Here is a 24,041-nt window from a genome sequence, read left to right on the forward strand (position 1 = left end):
TTAAGTAGTCTTGGGTATAAAAGGTGACAATATAGTTTTCTCTTCTGTGTGAATATTCTCATACTCAGGAACTGGTAACTTCTCTCAGAAAGTTCATAAAGTCAGTTAGCACAGTGGGCTACTTGTAACACAAAGAGATCACACATGGAATGGGAAACCATAGTAAGCATTTCTTACATAAAGTATGAATAGAGGATTTGGGGATAAAGTTGGAAAGAACTATATATTCTTCAATTCAGTCTGCCTTAAATTATGGTGAATTTCTCCCTCCCTGACTCTACCCTATGAGTCATCTGCCCTTGACCCCCAGAGAATGAGAAATCAGGGACAAATGCATGAACATTTTTTTTTTATTGCCTGGCCTGGAAATAATGTTTATCACCTGTATCCATACTCCCCTGAACAGAGCTAAATTACGTGGTTCCATATACAATAATTAAAGGCTGAGATTGCAGGCATGTGTACAAAAGAAAAAAGGTGTTTTCAGAAAATACATACCCAGTCTAATCCATGCAGAAGTTCCTCCCTATGTAAATTATCTCATGCCTGCTGCAGTGTGAGTTCTTTTTACTTTACTTTTTCTTTCTTTTTTTTTTTTTTTTTTTTCCTCAAGTGGCTGGTCATGGTGTTACCACCACCATGCTCTAAACAACAATACACTAACTATAGCCAGCACTGTAAGTGCTGAAAAAAGATGTTTTCACAATTATTGACCCTGTTCTATATCTGAGGGTTGCACATCTGCTGATTCAACCACTTATAAAAATCAAAAGAAAAAAATAAAACTATAATACAAGTAAAAAAACAACACAGTATAACAACTATTTACAAGGAATTCCTTCTATATTCAGTAATATAAACATTTGACTCAAGATGTAAAGGACACAGAAAAAGTTTCATAGGTAATATTGAAACAGTACACCATTTATAGAAGGGGTGTCATTATTTGTAAGTGTTTTCATCAACAAAGGCTCCTGGAACCAACCTCCAATACCAAAGGACAGCTGTGCATTTATAGGGCTTCTTCTTGGTGTGAGTTCTCTGATGAAACATGACATGTGATTTATGGCAAAACCTTCTCCCACAGTTATTACATTAATTGGTATTTTCCAATGTGTGAATTCGTTCATGTCTTTTATGGTGCATTCCAGTAAACTGTTTTCCCACATTCCTTACATTCACATGGTTTCTCACCTATATGAATTCTTTGATGGCTGCTGAGGTTTGACTTTTGATTAAGAGCTTTTCCACATTCTTGCATTCATATGGTTTCTCACCTGTGTGAGTTCTCTTATGCCTTCTGAGGTCTACCTTTTGGTTAAAAGCTTTTCTAAATTCTTTACATTAATATGGTTTCTCACCTGTGTGAGCTCTCTGATGAATGTTGAAGTATAACTTTTTCCTAAAAGCTTTTCCACATTCTTTACATTCATATAGTTTCTCACCTGTGTGAGTTATCTCATGCTTGTTGAGGTCTCCTGTGTGGTTAAAAGCTTTTCCACATTCTTTGCATTCATATGGGTTCTCACCTGTGTGACTTCTCTCATGCCTGCTGAGTTCTGCCTTTTCGCTAAAAGCTTTTCCACATTCTTTACATTCATAGGGTTTCTCACCTGTGTGAATTTTCTGATGCCTGCTAAGGTTTGACTTTCGGTTAAAAGTTTTTCCACATTCTCTACATTCATATAGTTTCTCACCCGTGTGACTTCTCTGATGAATGCTGAGGTCTACCTTGTAGTTAAAAACTTTTCCACATTCTTTACACTTATATAGTTTCTCACCTGTGTGAGTTTTCTGATGACTGCTGAGATGGGACTTTCGGTTAAAAGCTTGTCCACATTCTTTGCATTCATATGGTTTCTCACCTGTGTGATTTCTCTGATGAATGTTGAGGTCTGACTTTCGGTTAAAAGTTTTTCCACATTCTCTACATTCATATGGTTTCTCACCTGTGTGATTTCTCTGATGAATGCTGAGATATGACTTTACCCTAAAAGCTTTTCCACATTCTTTACATTCATATGGTTTCTCACCTGTATGTGTTCTCTCATGCTTGTTGAGGTCTCCCTTGTAGTTATAAGCTTTTCCACATTCTTTACATTCATATGGTTTCACACCTGTATGTGTTCTCTCATGCCTCCTGAGGTCTCCCTTGTAGTTAAAAGCTTTTCCACAGCCTTTACATTCATATGGTTTCTCACCTGTGTGAATTCTCTGGTGAATGCTGATGTATGACTTTTGGCTAAAAGCTTTTCCACAGTCTTTACATTCATATGGTTTCTCACCTGTGTGACTTCTCTGATGAATGCTGAAGTATGACTTGTAGCTAAAAGCTTTTCCACATTCTTTGCATTCATATGGTTTCTCACCTGTATGTGTTCTCTCATGCCTGCTGAGGTCTCTCTTGTAGTTAAAAGCTTTTCCACATTCTTTACATTCATATAGTTTCTCACCCATGTGAGTTCTCTGATGAATGCTGAAATTTGACTTTTGGCTAAAAGCTTTTCCACAGTCTTTACATTCATATGGTTTCTCATCTGTGTGAGTCCTCTGATGAATGCTGAAGTTTGACTTTTGGGTAAAAGTTTTTCCACACTGTCTACATTCATCTGATTTCTCACATGTGTGAATTCTCTGGTATACAGTGAGGGCAGACTCATGGTAGAAAAATTTTGTACATTCATTACATCCACCTGGTATTTCACCCCTGTGAATTCTCTCAGGATGGCTGAGGAGTGAATTCTCACAGCTTTTTCCACAGTTAATACTTCCATAGTACATTTCTCCTGTGTGAGTTCTCTGATGCATTGTAAGGTCTGACTTCTGACAAAAAATTTTCTCACATTCATTACAACCATAAAGCTTCTGTGTAGGTGTTTTCTGATGTGAGGTAAGGTATAATTTCTTAAAAGATTTCTCACATTCAGAATATTTATAGTGTTTCTCTCCTGTGTGCATAATCTGATGTTTAGGGAGTTCAGACATTTTATAGAACATTTTCCCACATATACCACATTGAAAAGTTTTCCTTGCTACCTGATTTATTTTTTGGGCAATGACAGCTGACTTACCACAGCCTTTTCTGTATTTGTTATACTTACAGGTGGTCTCATCCATATGCATCTTTTTATGTGTAAGCATCATGGGCTCTGTGTTGGAGGATTTCCCTCTTCCATTGTATTCTAAAGGCTGCTTCCTAGTTTGAATATTGGGAAGATGCTGGCTAAGATGCTCATGACGTCTGGGCAAGTTTCCAGCTACATGATGGTCATCAGGTTTCTCTGCAGCAGGCATCTCACCAGGCTCTCCAGGAAGAAGTGCATTCTGACATGTGTAAAACTCCTCATGTCCCTTTCCTGAATAGTTCTCATTATTTATAATCAGATTTAAAACTTGACATGAATTCAAATAAAGTGATTTTCCTAACACAACTCTCTCCTCAGCTGATGTGTTGCTGTTGGTGATTACAATTTGCTGCAAGCATCTACCAAGACTTTCTTGGTTCCTCTCCACAAGGTCATCATCTATCTGGACATCTGAAATGAGAAAAAAAATAATTAATAATGAACTACACGTAAGCACATCTCTGATTGCTCAAGTAAAGGTACAGAAGTACCATCCAATCCTAGTAACAAAAGATTTTATTTAAAAATCAATAATGGAGGTTGGTTTCATGAGTTTATGAAGTTTTTTCTTACTGACAATGTAATACTATACTAATATATTTTCTAATGTTATATCATGTTTTTCTTTCCTTCTTTGTTCATTTTTAAATTTTAATTTATGAGTATTTGTTAAGAATTTTTATTTTCTGCTTACTTGTCGTTTTCAACTAAGCACCTTTCATTTCTTTACACCATTTTCTGTTTCATCTTTACAACAATGGGTCTCTCCTGCTGCTATTTTCTCACTATCTCACTTTGAAGATGCCTAGGTTTTCTTTCATCAGCTACTTTCAGGTACAGAAGTGAGCCAATTTTTTTTATCACATATGAAGGAACATGGCTGAGGATAAGTATTCTGCATTTATGTTTATATGCTTTACACTCCTCCTTTAGAAAATGGGTATAGGAATGTGGAAGTTTTTCAAAGAACAAGATATCCTTTTCTCTACCCTAGACAAAGATAGCTTCCTCCAAGTTTTTCATTTAACCTGACTTCCTGTTTCTCACAAACCATTACAATAAAGGAAATGTCAGTTCTCCACCCTAGAAACCCACTTCTGTTCTAAAATATTTGTTTCTGCATCTAAGGCTGTTCCCACCATCTTTGAAATATGTTCTTTTTACTCCTTCTCAAGTCAACTTGTATTTTATTCCCAATTTCTGGTACGTGGACCACCACTTGATAATTCATTTCTTGTGAAAGCTTTTGTTTTGTGCAGTGAAGTTTTAGTGGTCTTCTACTCTCATACAGAGTCTCCAGCACATTTCTCATTTTGTTTTTTTTGTTCTGAATGATTTCCACAAATAAAACAGAAAAGTGCTAACTTTGAACTCCGCTCCCAATCAACAATCTTGTCCCCTCAACATGGAAGCCTTAGTTCACATGGCCTTGGCACCCAGATCTCTTAGTTTCCCTCAAAGTCAAGGACCCCACTTTCCATTCTCCCATGCAGGGTTCTCCTCAGCTTCATAATTTTTGATGTGGTGGTACAAGGCTCACTGTTGTACCTCTTTTCCTATTTTCTTAGCAAACTGCTATGTGATACCCTACACTACTTTGGGATTCTGTGAAGAGTCCCCACCAGAACAACAGTCCTCACCGGGTGCAACCCCTTAAACTTGGAAGGCTGAGCCTGCAGAACAGACTTGTAAGAAAGATTTTTTCTTTATAAATTACCCAAGTTGCAGGTATTCTGTCAGAAACAACAGAAAACAAGCACATACAGTATAAAAAAATGTACATGAGAATTGAAGACACAAGCACAACTGAAAATGTTAAGAAAACAAATGGGAAAAATAAATGTCAAGGAAGAGAAATGTAGGAATTAGATTTTGGGTACATACAAAACAGATTCAGCCAAATAAAATATTGGGATGTACATGGGACACCCCACCTTGGAGATTATGTAATACACGATTACAGATGAGTCATCCTCAAGTCTGGGACTTGCAGGGGAAATTGTTAGAAACAGCTGAACACTGCCAACATCTAATGAGCTTTACTTTTCTTGGGTTCTGCACTGTATGTGCTGACAAATCTTGCAGGATATGGTTTGGGCATTCTTCTATTGTCCATGCCTCTGCTCCTTCTTCTAACTTGACAATCACCTCAGCTTTGTTAATGCAGTGTTCTGTTAATGGGAAGTAATGTAGGACTTTGTAAAACTGCTAAGTCTGATCCTTGGAAGAATGGAAAGAGCTCAGCTTCAGACATTGTGCAAATAAAGAGGCCAATTTGAACCTCATGAGAAAGAGAGCATATTTTCAAGAAATGTAATCATACCAAAAAAGCATGAATCCTTATAAATGGTTCCTATGTTTATGAAAAAAGAAACTTTTTCTCCTGAAAGTTAATGGGGAGTTTACTCACTCAGTGACACCAGGTTGCTGTAGGTCTCCAGCATCACATCCCTATACAAAGTCCTCTGGGCATCATTCAGGTCCTGCCACTCCTCCCAGGTGAAGTCCACAGCCACATCCTCAAATGATACCAACTCCTGTAATGACACACTGTTCTCAACTCAAGTCAACATTCCTGGGACACGAAACTAATCTGGGAGTCCACGCCTGTATGTGTGCATGTGTCATATGTGTCTTATATAAGATGCCACTTTTTTGTACTCCATAGAATGGGAGGAAGAAAAATCAAAGGACAAATACCCTGATACTATATTAAGTTATTAATTACTAAAAATAATATTACAAAACTTAGTTTATACCTTAAGAAATATCCTTGTTGCTAGTGATAAAAGAGTGAATAAAATTTTTTTCTCAGGTGAGTATAAACAGGCATGAAGACATAAGTACAAATACATATCTGAAATACCGTGTTAGATGAACAAATTTAAACACAAATTCAATATAGATGAGCATAAAAAGAAATAGAAAATAGTTTTATTTTGTATTCAGTTTGCACTTCACTGAAATGCCAAAGATGTTAAACTCTTCCATGTGAACTGTATGGTCTCATGAATATGAAGTAACAGCAAAAGTCTAGTCACAAGAACACAAAGAACACACCCCACATTAATAGAACTACACACAGCACCATGTCTGTCATCTCTCCCAGGGTTACAGAGATGAAAAGGATTACTCAAAGCCCATTTCCCCAGATCAATGAGAGGCCCAAAGGGATTAATCCCAGGAGGAATTCCCTCAAGAGAGAAGGATCCCAGGAGTAACCCTAAATCAGGTTTTCTCTATTTTTACTGTCCAAGCAAGAAAGTTACAGAAAAGAACACAGGTGGCTAATCAGTCATAGTGCAAACAATTTACTACCTAAGGAGTCAAAAAAACTAAGCTATGTGAAGTACAAAAAGAAACAATGAGATAATCATCATGGCAACAGTTCCCTAAGAAACTTAAACAGCCAAAGGCAAGTTGTAGAACATCCTGCAACCATCAACCTTGAAGTTTTTAGTGCACACACTTTCCCATCATTAGGTTTAGCTGCACCAAGGACAATGGCCTATAGAGCAATCACTTTTGCTGTTACAATTTTCTTATCTACAACAGAGATTCTAGTCCTGAGAAAGTCTGTTGATTCCCAAGCTTAGCACTTCTATGTGTAATTCTAAAAGGTTAGGCTATTCCTTAAACTACAGGGCTTTGGCCCTGCTAAAACTCAGGGCTGTGGCCCTACTAATACTACCTATGATAAGGGCTCTGGCCCAACTAAAACTAAGGACTGTGGTTCTACTAAGCCAAAGGTTAAGTAAGCCCCTTTGAAATACATGTGCTTTATTAATGTGAGTATCCTCCACACATCTGAGTGAATGATCTTGGGTGGCATAACAGAAAAACAATATTGAAGCAAGTGATTATATAATGATTCTTCACTTAAATATGGGACCTATTTCAAACAGTAAAATATTTTATGTAGTTATCGTATTTTAACTACTTATGAATTAAAAGTACATAAAAAAGGCATTCCAAAATTTCCTTCCTATGTGCCAAAGGATTGCTTGTGTCCACACCAGGGTTTAAATTGCAACTTTCTAAACCACAGGGAGCAAAAAATGTGGTCCTTTAAATACATAACTTTATTTGCATTTTAATAGTCATACACTACAAAGAGAATGGAAAACGCTTTTAGGAAAAGTCAGAGGGAAAAAGAAAACAGGGTGACAGAAGACCAACTACATTACAACATAGAGAAATAAGCACACACAACAGAGACTTAACACTATGAAAAAGAAACGGAATGAAAAAGAAGAAATACAATGTGGTAGTAATCTGCTTTGCAGAAATTAAAAAGAAGAGTTTTACTCTCAGGCTACCTACATAAGCACAGTGCAAGGAAAACAGAGTAGTCAGTCCCTCACACCTCAGGCCTGGCTGGGTGTGGTGCAGCACATTCTTTGTAAACAAGTTGTGTGGGAGCAGAGCTAGTGCACATGTGCACCCATGTATTTTTAGCTTGTTGCTATTCTTCTGTGCTCTTCAGAGTGTGTGAAGCAGAGGCTCTGAATGGCTGGTCGGCAGAGCTTGCATCTAGAAATAAAGCCTATTATTTTTTCATCCAAGGCTCCAGGACCTTTTCCTGTTACCTAGCTCACAGATCTGCATGTGAAGGTTTTGCAAATGGGCCCAAGGGGTCTGTGAGACCTAGCCATAGCTCTACAATTGGTGTAGTCTGGCAGGATTCTGAGCAGGTACGGGAGCCAAAAGCCCTTGGGAGAAGAAGGAAATGTGGCTACTTTTGAATATGTTGTGCCCTATGGCCTCTCTCCTGTTGACCAGGATCTGGTTGCTGTTCACTATATTGCAAGTCAACATAGACTAGGGACTACAGTGGAGAACCCCAAAAGGGGGAGGAAATGTGGCTATCCTTGAGCATGTGGTACCCAGTGGCCACTTTTCTGCTGACCGGAGCCTAGCTACTGCTCACTATGCTGCACACTGATCGAGATTTGAAGCAGAGAGCAGAGCTGTTGGAAGTGCAGATAAATATCCTGGAGGATGACGTGCAGTGGCTGGCCACTCCTGCTTCTCACACCAGAAAGGATGACAAACCCAGTGGTTAGTTGGGGGAGACTGTGTCTCCAGGCATGGCCTGTTGTGCATCAGAAAGTCAAACACAAGCAGGCTATGGGACCGGGTGAACAACCAGTAGGCAATTAACAGGTGACTCAATTCACTACCTATGTCCAGTATACCCAGGTTGAATTAGTTGATTTGGGGAGACAGCTCTGGCAGAAACGGGGAGCCCCTGGCTGCTTGACGCCTATGGTTATGGGACCTAGGGGTAGATAGTTTGATGTGCTCTGATGAGGAGATGGAAAAATTGGCCTCCATTACCATACATCTGTCCCTGAGGCAGCGGCTACAGAATAGCCGCAGATATGCACAAAGGCCAGGTAATCACTCAATGGAACGGATGAATGCAGCTGCCTGAACCATGTGGGCAAATGCTGGAAAACTGCCCAAGATTGTTAGTAAATGACAAACATACGCTGAGTTAGTACAAATAATTTAGGAGCTGGGGATGTGGCAGTCCATGTTTGAACTGAACACCTGTAGCCCAGATGATGAAAATTTTACAGGCAGCATGAGAGACACAGTGCTGCAAAATGCCCCATCAACGTCCTTTGGGTCGCTGATGGCCATACTGACCCCCTACATTGGTTGTCCTATACATGCGGTAATGACCATGATAGCTAGCTTGGGTGAAGTAGAGGATAGGAGACAAACAAAAGGGGTCCAAAAGGTGGCTAAGACCAAACCCCCAAGAAATGCTTAGGATTTTATCCCAAAGGAACCAAGCAAGACTAGCTATAAGCAGATGTGGCTTGATGTGCTTGCAGCAGGAGTTGAGAGCAAGAAAACTGACCGGCAGCTAAATACGGTTCTGTTTGCCTTGTGGCAGCAACTGCACCCTGAACAGCATTTCACCAAATATCCAGAAACAGGGAGCAAGGTATGCTTAGCGGATTTAAAGAATTTTTGGTTGCTCCTAAGGAGGTGGATGAAATGCTCCATTCTGATTAGAGAGCAGGCCAAGGTACTCATCTTTTGGGGCCAGGCGAGGACCAGAGGCCTCACGCTGAATTGGCAATACACTGGTCAAGGACAAATGTGCAGTGTGTTTTGGCATTGGTGGATACAGGTGCAGAATGTAGCCTGATATATGGCAATCCAGATAAGTTTCCCAGGGCCACAGGTCATGTAGATAGCTATGGAAGACATACTACTGAAGTTAAAGCTGTGTCACTGCCACTGGGCATAGGACGATTACCCCCTCATGTGTATAATGTATATATCCCCAGCAGCTGAATACATCTTGGATATGGATGTACTTTATGGTTTGCACCTGCAAACAACAGTTGGAGAGTTTCAGCTGTGAATATGGACAGTAAAACCTGTGTTACAAGGATATGCTAAACATGACCCACAGGTGTTACCCAAGCCAAGATGTGTAGTTAATGTAAAGCAGTATTGCCTACCGGGAGGACATGCAGAGAAAGATGCCCCTATATTGGAGTTAGAGAAAGTTGGCATGATTTATCCAGCTCATAGCACATTTTATGCTCCGGGATTGCCAGTGAAAAAACCTGATGGTACCTGGAGAATGACTGTAGACTACTGAGAACTAAGCAAAGTAGCACCTCCTTTGCATGCAGCTGTGTCTTCAGCTCACAACTTGATGGATCTGCTGACGAACTCAGCTGGGAATTTATTATGTATTGGACCTTGCAAATGCTTTTTTTTTCTATTCCAATCTCAGCTGATAGCCAAGATCAGTTCGCCTTCATCTGGGAAGGAAGGTAGTGGACCTTTCAAGTACTGCCCCAAGGTTATCTGCATAGCCCAACCATCTGTCATGGTTTAGTGGCTGGGGACCTGGCCAAGTGGACTAGGCCCAGCATGGTCACAATGTTTCACTGCATTTATGACATGTTACTAACCTCTGATTCTCTTACAGATTTAACCCAGGCAGCTCCAATGCTACTAAGTCATTTGGAATAATGTGGGTGGGCCATGAACACAGCCAAAGTACAGGACCTGCGCTGTTAGTCAAATTCTTGGGAGTGGTCTGGTCAGGTAAGACAAGAGTCATCCCAGAAGCTATTATAGATAAGATACAGGCATACCCATGACCCACAACTGTAGCTCAGCTACAGACATATTTGGGACTTCTGGGGTATTAGAGAGTTTTTGTACCCCACATGGCCCAAATGGCAAACCCAATGTATGCATTAATGAAGAAAGGAGCCCTCTGGGATTGGACTGAGGAAGTAGAACAGGCTTACCAAGCTACAGAAAGGTCAATACAGCAAGTACAGGCTTTACAAGTGGCTGATCCCACTAAGCCTTTTGAATTAGATGTACATATAACCCAAGAAGTGTTAGGATGGGGTTTGTGGCTAAGATAAGACCAATTATGAACACCTGTGGGATTCTGGTCTCAGCTCAAGAAGGGTGCTGAAGTGCATTACTCCCTAAAAGAAAAATAGCGGCTGTGTATTCTGCCTTGATAGCCACTGAAGCTATCACAGGAACTACCAAAGTCCTAGTGAGGATGAGATATCCCATAACAGGTTGGCTGCGCACATGGGCAACCAACCCTAAAATGGGTGTAGCTCAGACTCCCACTCTGTCTAAATGAAGAGCATATATAGAACAAAGAAGCACTGTGTCAATGAGTCCTCTGTCCAAAGAGTTGCAAACTGTGCTTGGCCCAGTAGAGGTTGTGGAAGAAACTTTGACACGATCCTTACCCATGGAGGTGGAGGCTACACCTTTCCATGAGGGACAAGGACCTATCACAGAGCAAGCTTGGCATACAGATGGCTCCAGCATGGGGCCCTCAGCATCATGGACAGCTGCTGCTGTCCAGCCCTTACCGGATACCATGTGGTATGAAAACAACAAAGGGCAAAGCAGTCAATGGGCTGAATTGAGAGCAGTATGGATGGTGATAAAAAAATGAGCCTGGGCCATTAACCATCTGTACTGACAGCTGGGTTGTGTTCAAAGGTTTAACCCTTTGAATCTCTACTTGGAATATTAACGGTGGATGGTAGGCCACTGATCCCTGTGGGGACAAGCAATGTGGCAAGAATTACGGGAATTGGGACATGAGAAAGAAGTCTTTTCCATGTCACAGGACACTTCCCATTATCTAGTCCAGGAAATGATAAAGCTGATGCCTTGACTAAGGTAAGATGGCTGGAGAAAGCCCAAACTACTGATGTAGCCCAGTGGTTACATCGACGAATGCACCATGCTGGCAGCAAAACCATGTGGATGGCAGCTCAAAGATGGGCCCTGCCTATAAAATGTGAAGATGTAGTGAATGCCTGTCATGTTTGTCCAGTATATGCTGAAAAGTCCACACCTCCAGCGGGTGCCCCATACAGATGGTAAATAACTTGAGGAATGGTGCCCTTGACTACATGGCAAGTGGACTTTGTTGGACCACTGCCAAGGTCAGAGAATTTCAGATACATCTTCACAGCTGTTGATATGGCTACTGGTCTTCTGTTTGTATGGCCTTGTAACAGTTCAGGTAAGCACTGTGAAGGCACTGAATAGCCTTATGGCCATGTACAGCCAGCCTGTAGTTATAGAAAGTGATAATGGAACCCACTTTACTGGACATGGGGTTCAGAGGTGGGCCTCCCAGTTGTCTATTCAGTGGAAGTTCCATGTGCCATATCATCCCCAGGCAGCATAAATGATTGAATGGTACAATGGTCTTTTAAAAAAGAGACTAAGGCTATCTGCCCAACCCCCATCCCTGAAGGGGTGGACACTGTGGTTATGGCCAACAGGATTCTAAATGAGAGACCCCACAAGGGCAGGCCCTCTGCAGTGAAGCTCTGTTGCATAGGACTGCAGCAGCTATACAACTGCAAATCACTACTAAAGATAAGCCTTTGAAGCCAGGATATGGCAAGAATGGAAATATCCTTTTACTGGCCCCAACCTGTTTGCAACAGGGACAGAAGGTACAATAGTAATAGCCTTGTAGAACAGAAGCCCCCCCATATACACTGGGTAGGCCTAATAGGGCCTTGGGGGAAAGGATTAGAAGAAAACTTGCAAGTTTCACCTTGGGTGACAAGTACCTGGCCTCCTCGAGTAAAGGTAACATGGCTTGGAACAGATAAGTGCTCTATTCCAAAGGGCACATTTGTATCATTCTGGCCAAGAATGAGTTCCCCTATTCTGTTACATGTAGAACCTATAGATCCAACAGTGTTAGCAGATAAACTATGGTATCATGAACCAAGTAAGATACCTATTTCTGCAACCATCCTTTCTCAGGATGGCAAACTGGCATGTATCTTACCAGAGGGGTGAGAACTTCCCCTATGGGTATCAATAACCCTTCTGTCTTTTTGCCCATAGTGTTCTTTCTAGCTGCAGGCACCACACCAGAGTCACATGATCAATGTGTTGGCCTACTGAATATGCATTGAACTTCCCATCAGTATGACTACAGGATTCCCATGGAAAATCACACCAAGGATGACTACTAACCAGACATGTGCAACTAATAGTTGAAAGGATAGAACTACAGGATAAGCCTTAAGGCATACTGAACAGAAAATACGTTATATGGATGGATGTAAGGGTCATTTATCCTCACTAAGAGAACACTGTGGAAGATTCTTAATGTGTAGATTGTATGGCAAGGAACCCTGAAGGGGTGGATTGTGAGGAAAACGGAGTAGTTTAGTCAGGCCCCTTGCCTCAGGTCCAGCTGGGTGTGGTGCAGCACATTCTTTGTAAACAAGTTGTGTGGGAGTAGAGTTAGTGTGCACATGCAACCGTGTTTTAGTTTGTTGCTATTCTTGTGTGCTCTTCAGTGTGTGTGAAAGAGAGGCTCTGAATGTCTGGTTGGCAGAGCTCTCATCTAGAAAAAAGCCTATTATTTCTTCAGCCACAGCTCCAAGGACCTTTTCCTGCTACCTAGCTTGCAGACCTGTGTGTGAAGGGTTTGTGAATGGGCTTAAGGGTTCTGTGAGACCTAGCTGTAGCTCTACACACAGCTAGTTAGGTCCTGGAACTGAAAGCAATGTTTGAAAAATGGGAGAAAAATATAAAGAGCAAAAGTGAAACAGACTTGAATACATAATACTTGAAGTATCTGTAGAAATATCCAAGTGGCAATTGGATATATGATTCTAGCAATCAAGAGAGAAAGTTAAGCTGACAATAAAGATTTGAAAAGTATCAAAATTTCTGTTATCTGAAGACATCAAAGTGAATGAACCTAAGAGATTGAAAGTAAAAAAAAGAACAAGTGCTGATTCTGCAGAAACACTTTATCTTTAAACAGAAGATAGAGGGGAAGTAAGAGTAGTATTACATCATAATACAGGGGTTAGTTCTCCCAGAGGACAATTCTTAATGTGCATGTGCCTTACAACAGATCATCAAACTATAAGACACCAAACTTTTTTTTTTTTGTCTTTTTTTGTGACCGGCAATGGATCGCAACCCTCAGTGTTGCCCCCGCTCCTCGCTCAGCCAGTGAGCGGCCGGTCTGTATGTGGGATCCGAACCCTCAGCGGGAGCGCCGCCGCGCTTCCCGAGCGGCGCACTGTAGCAGTGCGCCACCGGGCCGGCCCTAAGACACCAAACTTAATAGAACTTCAAGGAGAAATAGAAGAATCCACCATCAAAACTGGAGATTTCAACACTTTCTATCAAAAATTAACCAATACAGCAGACAGAAAACCATAAAAGACATAGTTAAACTCAATAACATGATCTGGATATAATGGATATCTACAGACTACTTCCTCCAACAACAAAAGAATAGACTTTCTTCTCAAACTCATATAAAAAAATCACTAAGACCATATTCAGATTCATATAACACACTTTAGGAAAATTAAAATAATAGAAATCATACAATATGTGCTCTCAAGCCACAAAAGAAAATTGAACTAGAAATCGGTAACAGAGCAATGACTACAAGATCCCCAAATAGAGTGGGATTAAACAACACACTCTAATATATGGGCTAAAAAACAATAACAACAACAACAACAACAACACAGACAAAAAAACCCAAAAGAAAAACCAAGAAAAATTTAAAATATTTTTAATAAATAAAAGTGAAAAGGAAGCTGACCAGTTAGCTCACTTGGTTAGAACAAAGCCTTGTAATGCCAAGGTTAAGGATTTTGATCCCCATACTGGACAGCCACCAGAAGAAAAAAAAGAAAATGACACCAAAATTTGTAGAATACAGAAATAACAGTGTTCTCAAAAATTCTCATGGCACTGAATGCATACTTTAAAAAAAAAAACATCTAAAATCAATTATCTGTGTCTCCATCTTTGGAATCTAGCGGTAAAAAGAGCTAATTAAATTGAAAGGAAGAAGAAAATAAATACAAATAGAACAGAAATAAAACTGAAAAGGAAAATCTGGAGAAAAAACAAACATTTAAAAAGCCAATTCTTTGAAAAGATAAATAAAATTGATAAGACTGTAGCCAGACTAACTAAAAAGATAATGAACACAAGACAGAAATTGCTAATATCAGAAATGAATGACACAACATCAATACAGATAATGTGGACATTAAACAAATAATAAATACTATGAACAATTGCATACATTTGACATCCTACACGGACCAATTCCTTAAAAGACACAGTTTACCAAAACTCACGTGCACAAAAATACACAATGTGAATAGGCCTGTATCTACTATGAAAATTGAGTAAACAAATAATAATGTTCAAAACAGAAAGCACCTGGCCCAAATGTGTTCACATGAGAACTGAAGCCAACATTTAAGGAAGAATATATACCACCTTCCTACTATCTATTGCAGGGAATAGAAGATAAAGTACTCCCCAGCTCATTGTATGAGGACAGCACTACCTCAGTACCAAAACCAGACAAAGATATTATGAGAATAGAAAACTACAAACTGTTATCTCTCATGAACATACATGCAAATAAGCTCAATAAAATATTAGCAAACCTAATCCAACAATGTCTAAAGAGAATTACACACCATGACCAACTGGTATTTATCCCAGGTAAGCAAGGGTGATTCAACATATGAACATCAATTAATGTAATCAATAATATGAAAACACTAACAAGAAAAAACAAAAAATCACATGATCACATCAATAGATGCAGAAAAAGCATTTGAAAAAATACAGCATCCATTCATCGTAAAAATCCTCAGTAAACTAGGAGTAGAGGAGAACATCACAACTTGATAAAGATTATCTACAGGAAACTGCAGCTAACATCATCCTTAATGGTGAGAAACTCAAAGCTTTCCCAGATAATCAGGAACAAAGCAAGAATGTGTCCTCTCATCACTCCTTCAACATCACACTAAAAGTACTGCGTAGTGCAATAACACGAGGAAATAAAAGATTTACAGGCTGGGAAAGAAATAAATAAAATTGTTGTTAGTTGCAGATGATATGATTATCTGTGTAAAATATTTTAGCAAGTAAATAGAAAACCTCCTGGAATTAATTACTGGTTACAGCAAAATTGCAGGATAAAACATTAATATAGAAAAATCAAGCACTTTTCTATACTCCAGCAATGACCAAGTAAAATTTAAAACAAAAACCACAAAACTATTTACATTAGCAACTCAAAAAAGAGAAAAAAAAGTTGAAAATCATCTACCTCATAAGAAATTAACATCAAGAATACATTTTTAAAATACCTACAACTAGGGCTGACCCGGTGGCGCACTGCTACAGTGCGCCGCTTGGGAGCGCGGAGGCGCTCCCGCCGAGGGTTCGGATCCCACATACAGACCGGCCGCTCACTGGCTGAGGGAGGTGCGGGAGCAATACCGAGGGTTGCGATCCCGTTGCCGGTCCTGGTCCGGTACGGGCGCGACACTGAGGGTTGCGATCCATTGCCGGTCACGAAAAAAGACAAAAAAAGGAAAAAAAAATAAAAAAACAAAATAAAATACCTACAACTAAACAACAAAACAAATAATCTGATTAAAAAATAAGCAAGGGGCTTCAACAGACATTTCTACAAAGATGAAATACCAATGTATAATAAGCTCATGTAAAGATGCTTACCATCATTAATCATTAGAGAAATGCAAAACCACAATGAAATATCATTTCACACCTAACAGAAAATAACAAGTATTGGCAAAATTGGAAACTTTGCACACTTTATGTGAGTATATAAAGTGATGCAGCCCCTATTAAAAGAAATTGTACAGTGACTTCTCAAAAAATGAAAAATAGAATTACCATAGGATTCATAAATCCAAGTTTTGTGTATATATCCAAAATAATTAATAGCAGGATCTCAAAAAGATATTTCCACACCTGTGTTCACAGCAGCATTACTCACAGACTTAATAGAGAAAAGCAACCCAAATGTTCAGCCACGAATGAATGGATAAATAAAATGTGGTATATACATACAAAGAAATAATATCCAACCTTAAGAAGAAAGATAATCTCGACATATGCTATAATATGGAACCTTGAGGACATTATGCAAAGTGAAATAAAACACTCACAAAATGACAAGTATTGTAAGGTCCCACTGATAAGAGTCAAATTTTTAGAAACCCAGAATAGAATGGTGGTTGCCAGAGGCTAGGAGAAGGGGGAAATTTGGAGTTGTCATTTAATGGATATAGAGTTTCAATTTTCCAAGATAAAACACTTGTGGGCATCTCCTGCACAACAGTGTCAATATGCTTAAAAGTACATAAAGGTTAAGAAATGATTCAAATGGGAAACTTTATGTTATATGCTTTTTACCAAAATTAAAAATAAATTATTTTAAAAGCCAACAGATGAACCAAAATAAAATATTTTTTAAAAATTAAGTAATTGAGGGCCGGCCCGGTGGCGCACTGCTACAGTGCGCCGCTTGGGAGCGTGGTGGCGCTCCCGCCGAGGGTTCGGATCCCACATACAGACCAGTTCCCGCTCACTGGCTGAGCGAGGTGCGGGCGCAGCACCGAGGGTTGTAATCCCGTTGCTGGTCCCGGTCCGGTACGGGCGCAACACTGAGGGTGCCGATCCGTTGCCAGACACGAAAAAAGACAAAAAGGGGGGGAAAAAAATTAAATAATTGAGGGCCAGCCCGGTGGCGCACTGCTACAGTGCGCCGCTTGGGAGCGTGGCGGCGCTCCCGCCGAGGGTTCGGATCCCACATACAGACCGGCCGCTCACTGGCTGAGCGAGGTGCGGGCACAACACCGAGGGTTGCGATCCCGTTGCCGGTCCCCGGTCAGGTACAGGCATGACACTGAGGGTTGCGATCCATTGCCGGTCACGAAAAAAGACAAAAAGGGGAAAAAAAAAAAATTAAATAATTGCTAAAAAGGTAGAAAATAAAAAGCAGAGGATTAAAAGGCAGATGAACCAAATAAAAATAGAAAATAGCAAAACAGCACACTTAAATTAAACTTTATCAATAATTAGTTTAAATGGAATTGCATTAAATATTCTACTTAAGGCAAAGACTGTCAGATTTGATAGGAAAGTAAGACTCAACAATATGTTGTCCAGAGAACTACTCTTGAAATACAAAGAAACAGACTAAAAGTAAAATAATGAAAACATATCTACCATAGCAAAACAAATTATGAAAAGCTTAAGTGGAAATATTGAAAACAGCAAAAGAATCTTCAAGACAAATTACAGTACTAGAAATGAATGGAACACTGAAGGATGTGGGCCACACTACCACTCCCATAACATGGAAAATGGAAAGGGTATCTCACCATCTCAGGGTCTGCCAAAGGAGACCTTTGGGCACAATGGGAAAAGTGCTACCTGGCCTCCTCTCTCTGTCAGTGAGAAAATAAAAGAAGGATGTTCAATTTTCAAACAGAATTTAGAGAAAATATGAAGGAGCCAGGACTTGCTGAGTTTGAAATAAAACTACTTCTCCATCCATTTTTCCAAGAAAAATATTTTCAAACTGTTTTATGGGAAGGATCAAATCCATTGTTTTCTAAAAAAGATAAAAGACCAAAAATATTTCTAGCTTTCTAAGTACCTTAAGATCTGACACATCGATAGTGCCTAGTAAACAATAAAACTTCTAAGGAAAGAGCCACCTTGGAGAGAAGGGGAGGTCAGAGAACAAAGGGCCTGACTCAGAATGTGGGGGGGTAGCATTAGTCTAATGGATTTTAGCACAATGGAAACCCATGTTTTTATGGCAGTGATCATGCCAGATAATTTCCTGTATCAAAAGGCCAGAGTCAGAAAAAAGTAAAAAAAGATCGTTGGATCCCCAACATATAATAACCAAAAATAGGTAAAGAAAGTCTGCAAACCAAGACATTCAAGGAAAAGAGATATTGACAGAGAATGGCGAGAGCCCAGAGGACACAGTGAAGAGGCACGAGACATATTTTCCAGGGACCAGGACTGGGCTCTAATGAAATCAGGCAGTGCCTGATGGGAATAAGTAACTACTCAGAACAGTGCCTGCAGGGTGCTGCCCTTTCTCACCAACCCTGTCTGAAGAAAAGTGCACACATGGTCATGCCTGTCTGTTCACTGTAAGCTGGATGTGTGTTAAAAGGATGACAGGACACTGGAGCTTATCTAGTTTGGCTTTTTGCCAACTGCACAATGGTAGAATATTTCTAGGGCTCTTGAGAGGGGCAAGGTATATTTTGCATGTGGTAGAAATTTGTGGTCAGAGAGCAGAGTGTGGTCTATTAAACAGTGCTGCAACAAAGTCTTGCTATTCTTTATTGAGAGGTGGAATCTAATTGCCTTCCCCTTGAATCAAGGCTGGTCTTAGTGATGTGCTTGAGTAAGAGAATACGTTGGAAGAGATGCTTTGGTATCTGAGTGGAGATAACAAGAATCCTTGCAGCTTCTGCCTGGGCCTCTTGGACACCAGCTCTGGCAGAAGCCAGACAAGCCAGACAAACCTGACTACCCTCAGAATGCCACTCTGTGAGGAAGTCCAACATGGCCACCAAAAGAGGGCTGGATGTCTACTCAGTGTTCCCAGCCACTAGAGTTTTTCCAGCTCAGAGAAGAGATATTGTGTAGCAGTGAACCCCCACCACCCTGTCCAGTTTACTGACCCAAAACATTGTGACATGTAATTAGAAGATGTTCTTATTTTAAGCCATGAAGTTTTGTGATACTTTGTTGCACAGCAGATCACTGGAACATCAAAAAGTTATTAGAGACCTTAGGTAGTACTTTGATTTGAAACATGAAGAGTGTAGGTTCACAGTGAATATTAGATTCAAAACAAAGAATGAAAACATTTCACATCTTATGTTAGGTTTCAAACTACAATTGTGAATGTAAATGTTCAGATAACTGGTTTGTCAATTTTTTTTCTTAAGTAGCTATTAGCTACAGTTCTAGTTTTAAAACATACTGGTGACTAAGGCACACATCCATCTTTCTCACTCATTTTTAAGTAATTACCTGAAATAGGAGAAGAATAAAACACAATCTGTAAGAAAGTTTAAAAACATGATGAATCTTATTGAACTACAAACAGATAACTGTATATTGACAAAAACTACAAATAGAATCACTGATGTAAATTTATAGAAGCAAAAGGTAGACATTATGAAAATTTGTACTTTCTGTTTTTATATCATGTCTTTTTATTGACCATTGTTCAAACATGTCCCAGTAACTCCTGAAGGCTTTCTCCCCAAGGACTCCTAAGGATGTCACCACAGGTGCCAGCTAGAAGCATGGGTCACCAGGGATTGAACCTCATAGCCCAGCAAACATTACCTTCAGGTTTTTACAAGAATGATATTTCCAGAGGAACGAAGTGACTGTCTTTATGAGTACAAACATCTCCCCCTATAATGGCAGTGTATATAGAAATCAGAATAAAATGAAAAGACCAAATAAACAAAAGTAGCAGGAAGTAACACAAGATAAAATTAGACCCAAGAAAGAGGGAGGAGTCATTTTGCTGGCTTGTGTCAGTGGTTGGGTGGTAGTGAAAACACATATAACAGAAGAAGGGGAAGTGGTTTTAATTTCATATTTGATGAACTTGAGGTGACATTTTATTTTTTTTCCCTGGCAGCTGGCTGGTGCAGAGATCTGAACCCCTGACCTTGGTGTTAAAACACCATGATCTATACATCTGAGCTAACAAGCCAGTCCCTTGAGGTGCATTTTGAATAGCTACAAACAAGCATTCAACAGAGTTCAACCTATGATCAAAAGACTAGGGAAGAAGTACAACCTGGAGAGAAAGAAGAATGCAAAATACAGAGGACTGAATCAGTGAAAAAGAATTTCACATGAGAAGAACAGGGCCCAGGATAAAGCACTTTGATAAGCTATGTTATAAAGAAGAAAGTAGAAGAATTAAAGCACTTTGATAAGCTATGTTATAAAGAAGAAAGTAGAAGAATTCAAGAGAAAAGAGCAAAAACCGGCAATGAAGTCATGAGAGAAACTAATAAACTAACACAGAAGAATTTCCAAGAGAATATCATGAACAGTAGTTCAAAATGTAGCAGAAGACTCAAGTTAGAAAAAGACTAGAGAACAGTCATTGGATTTGACTATAATTTAGGTTACAATTCTGTTTTATCTATGTATCTTCGTACAGTCTTCTAGAGCCATCTGCAACTAGATTTTAGAAACTTTATAAAAAGCTTACTAAGTAACTTGTGCCTTAGAACTAAGTAACTATTTCCACTGCAGAAAGTGAGAAATGTTTATTTCCAGGTATGTAGTGAAGAACTTTCTAACACTGATGGTGTTGTAGAATTTGGTGCCACCAAGTCTTCATATTCCAAGAGAATTTGGCAGATTCTCTTCTTAGGTTCCATTCCAATCACATAAACAAGGTGTCTGCCTTTTTTCCATAACATCACAAAGACCAGAGAAAAATTTTTATTCAACTGAGGACTTACAAACTGCTATATCTACATGCCAACTTTATCGTATGAACGTACATTTCTTTCAAGCTGAGTTTTACTCATTTGTACTTTTCAATTTTAATTTATTCATGCCACAAAGCTCACATAATATAATAAAAAAGAGTGAGTAAGAAATAACCAAAAAACTCACCAGAGATTTATTCATCTTTTGTTGCTCTTGTAAACCCATAGCGCGCTCTGGCAGCATAGCTGGGAAAAAAGAGAATGGAGTGGATTAAGGAGAGTACTGTTGTGGCTTGGCTCTACATTCTCCTTCCCAAAACACTCTACTTACTAGCTGAAAAGACAAACAAAAAGCCTTCCTGTGAAAGAACAGTCCTTCATGCCTCAATAAGGGGCAACAAGGACCCCATTAAAGATGCAGCTACAAGTACATTAATAGCTACACATTGCACACACAATTTATTTTTGAATCAATGAAAACGTACATACCCTACTGACTTAGCACAAATCAATATTACCTAAACATATAACCTAATACCTTAAATCAAAGAAAAATACATTGTGACATCACTAGAACTAGTTTTGTAGAAATCATTTGGCTATATTAACTGTTACCCTATTAATCTATTAAGTTTACACATGACTCCAGAAAAGTGTTTCCATTACAACACATCTTCCTTTTATGTACCTAAATATCTGGACAGTGTGCATCTTGTAACCCAGCACATGTTGCCCATGATTATATAGGTAAACAATATACACATAACATATATTTCTTCTGGTACACTGATCTCCCGGTACCCAAGCCCTCATATAGCATATTCTGACAATAAACTAGTCTTTGTCATGTGACCTGCTTTGGACACTGGCATGTTAGAAAATGTCATGCAAAATAGGTTTGAAAAGTACTGGCCATTGGTGCTTGCCTCTTAAACACAGTCATACTGTGAAGAAGGGTGGAGAGACACAGGGGACCGGCCAAAGGTCAGCATAAACCACAGGACATGTGAGTGAAGCCATCTTTAACCAAACAGCCTCAGTCAAGACACCAGGTGACTAAATCCACATTTGTAATCAAGGGAACACTAGAATGAGAACTTCCCAGCTAAATTCACCCCAAGATGTGGATCCATAGAACTTCAAAAAAATAAATAAATAAAATAAGATGGCTAGGTTTTTTTAAGCCATTGGGGTTTGACTTGTTTCTTACATAGCAAATACTGAATGATACATCTAAGTCCCAAAACTCAAAACATATTTAACAAAATTACGTGGGGGAGAAAGTTTTAAATTACAAGTCAAATACATTCACAACCACAGATAGAAGTTTTGAAAAATCACAGTGAATGTTAACCACATGTATTTCAGTGAAGTTTCTAGCCCTAGTAGAGGCTATGGGAGTCATAAAAAACAATTATTTGCACATCAGTAAACTACGTTGTAAGTTTTGTTTTGTATTGTTTTTTACATCACATACAAGTTTACTTTAAAAACATACAACATAAAAAGGGTGTTCCTTATAAGTGTGTGAAGCACTGTACCAGGGTACTTTCAAAAGTTTGGGGAAAAGTAGAATGAAAAGAAAATAGAAATCCTTCCATGAACGTTTTGAAGCACACTAGCATTTTAATTACATTTAAGAAACTGGTTTTCAGTAGAAGGGAAGTGCAGTCTAATTTTCCCATTTTAAATAATGTAAAATTGCCTCCAATATATTCCTGCAAAAGTTCTGATTTTGAAAAATACGTTACTGACCTTAAGTGGGAAATACATTATTTATCCTGTAAAGTGACATAATCCAAAGAAAGTACTGGAGTTAAAAAAGGATAGGGATGTTTAAGGCAATGTATGTTAAAGAAATGTTTGGTCTAAGTTGACTTCAGCATTACAAAAAGAATCTCAAAAATGAACACACACTTGTTTTGACTTAAATGTGGCAAAATGGAAAATGCTAGCCAAAAAAATCAGGATGTCTAATATCAACAAATCATGTAACCCTGGGAAAGTCACATTTCCTCATATCCAATTATTTTCACTTTTCTTACAAGGTAGAAATACAGAGAAAAGCATTTCTGAATGACCAGAAAAGAACTATGAAGATAGAGAACTATCAGCACATCTCTAGATGCCAAATTTGCCGATAGGCTGGGTTTGCGAGAGCTCAGACACTGGGAACAATGAGGGGAGATTGAAGGAATAGGAGTGTATTCAGAGAGCACTGCAGACAGATCCTCTCAGCGCCCCACAGAACACCTTCAAACCCTCTTCAATAAGTAACACCTCCTAGGTCCCTCCTCTCTTTCTTAGTCTAATTCACTTCTCCCTTCTGAAAGTTGGTCCAAACCTTCCGATATCATCCAGTCTCAGATAGCTATTGAATGAGGTATTATCAGCCAACTCTGGTGCCCTCTAAACACAAGACACAATTATTTTTTAGGCTGTGCAAAGCTAGGTTCTTCACCTTTCTGGGACTCTTTTGCCTCTGCCCTGAAGCAGTACTGAGAGGGTTCTTGTCGCTTTGCCCCCCACGGATTTGTCACCTCTTCCCCTGGGTGACAGAGCCCCAAAGGATTACGCAAAGCCCACCTCTTCTGAGCAGTGAGAAGCCCTGAAGTGGTTAAATTCCCAAACGAAAGGAATGCCTCTCTCTTGAGGGTTCCGGGAAATGAACCACTTCGGGGCTTCTCACTGGAACCGGCTCCTGCACACCGGCGGCGCACGCCCGCGTCCTCTCACAGAGCCGTCTGGAAAGCGCAACCCGGGCGCCCCTTCCCCAGCCCGGCTCAGCCCAGGTCCGCGCTCGAGCCGCCCGCCAAGTGCCGGGACACTGTCCCGCTCCCCAGGGTCCCCGAGGCCTGCGGGGCTCCTCTTTCACCCTCGCACCCACCTTCAGGGACGCACAATCCGACCCCAGGATCTGAGGAGCAGAAGGGTGTCCGCGGCATCCGGAATTTCAAGACAAAAGATGGCGGAGAGGGAGGGGCCGCACATGCGCAGAAGGGACCCGGAAAAGCCCTTCCCGTAGTCCTGCGCTGTTGTC

At 39.9% G+C, this 24,041-nt stretch overlaps 1 protein-coding gene across 1 annotated transcript; it reads right to left on the reverse strand.

Annotated features, from left to right (window-relative positions):
• Positions 1 to 824: 824 nt before the first annotated feature.
• Positions 825 to 23,971, reverse strand: LOC103591484 (zinc finger protein 345-like). The gene is given in 5 exon segments (XM_008573963.1): positions 825 to 1,254; positions 1,257 to 3,536; positions 5,536 to 5,662; positions 21,189 to 21,247; positions 23,889 to 23,971. Coding segments are annotated over 5 exon segments (2,643 nt in total). The 5' UTR covers positions 23,947 to 23,971; the 3' UTR covers positions 825 to 1,135.
• Positions 23,972 to 24,041: the final 70 nt, after the last annotated feature.

The sequence above is a fragment of the Galeopterus variegatus genome, unplaced genomic scaffold (genome assembly GCF_000696425.1).
Source record: "Galeopterus variegatus unplaced genomic scaffold, G_variegatus-3.0.2 Scaffold974, whole genome shotgun sequence".
Classification (NCBI taxonomy): Eukaryota; Metazoa; Chordata; class Mammalia; order Dermoptera; family Cynocephalidae; genus Galeopterus; species Galeopterus variegatus.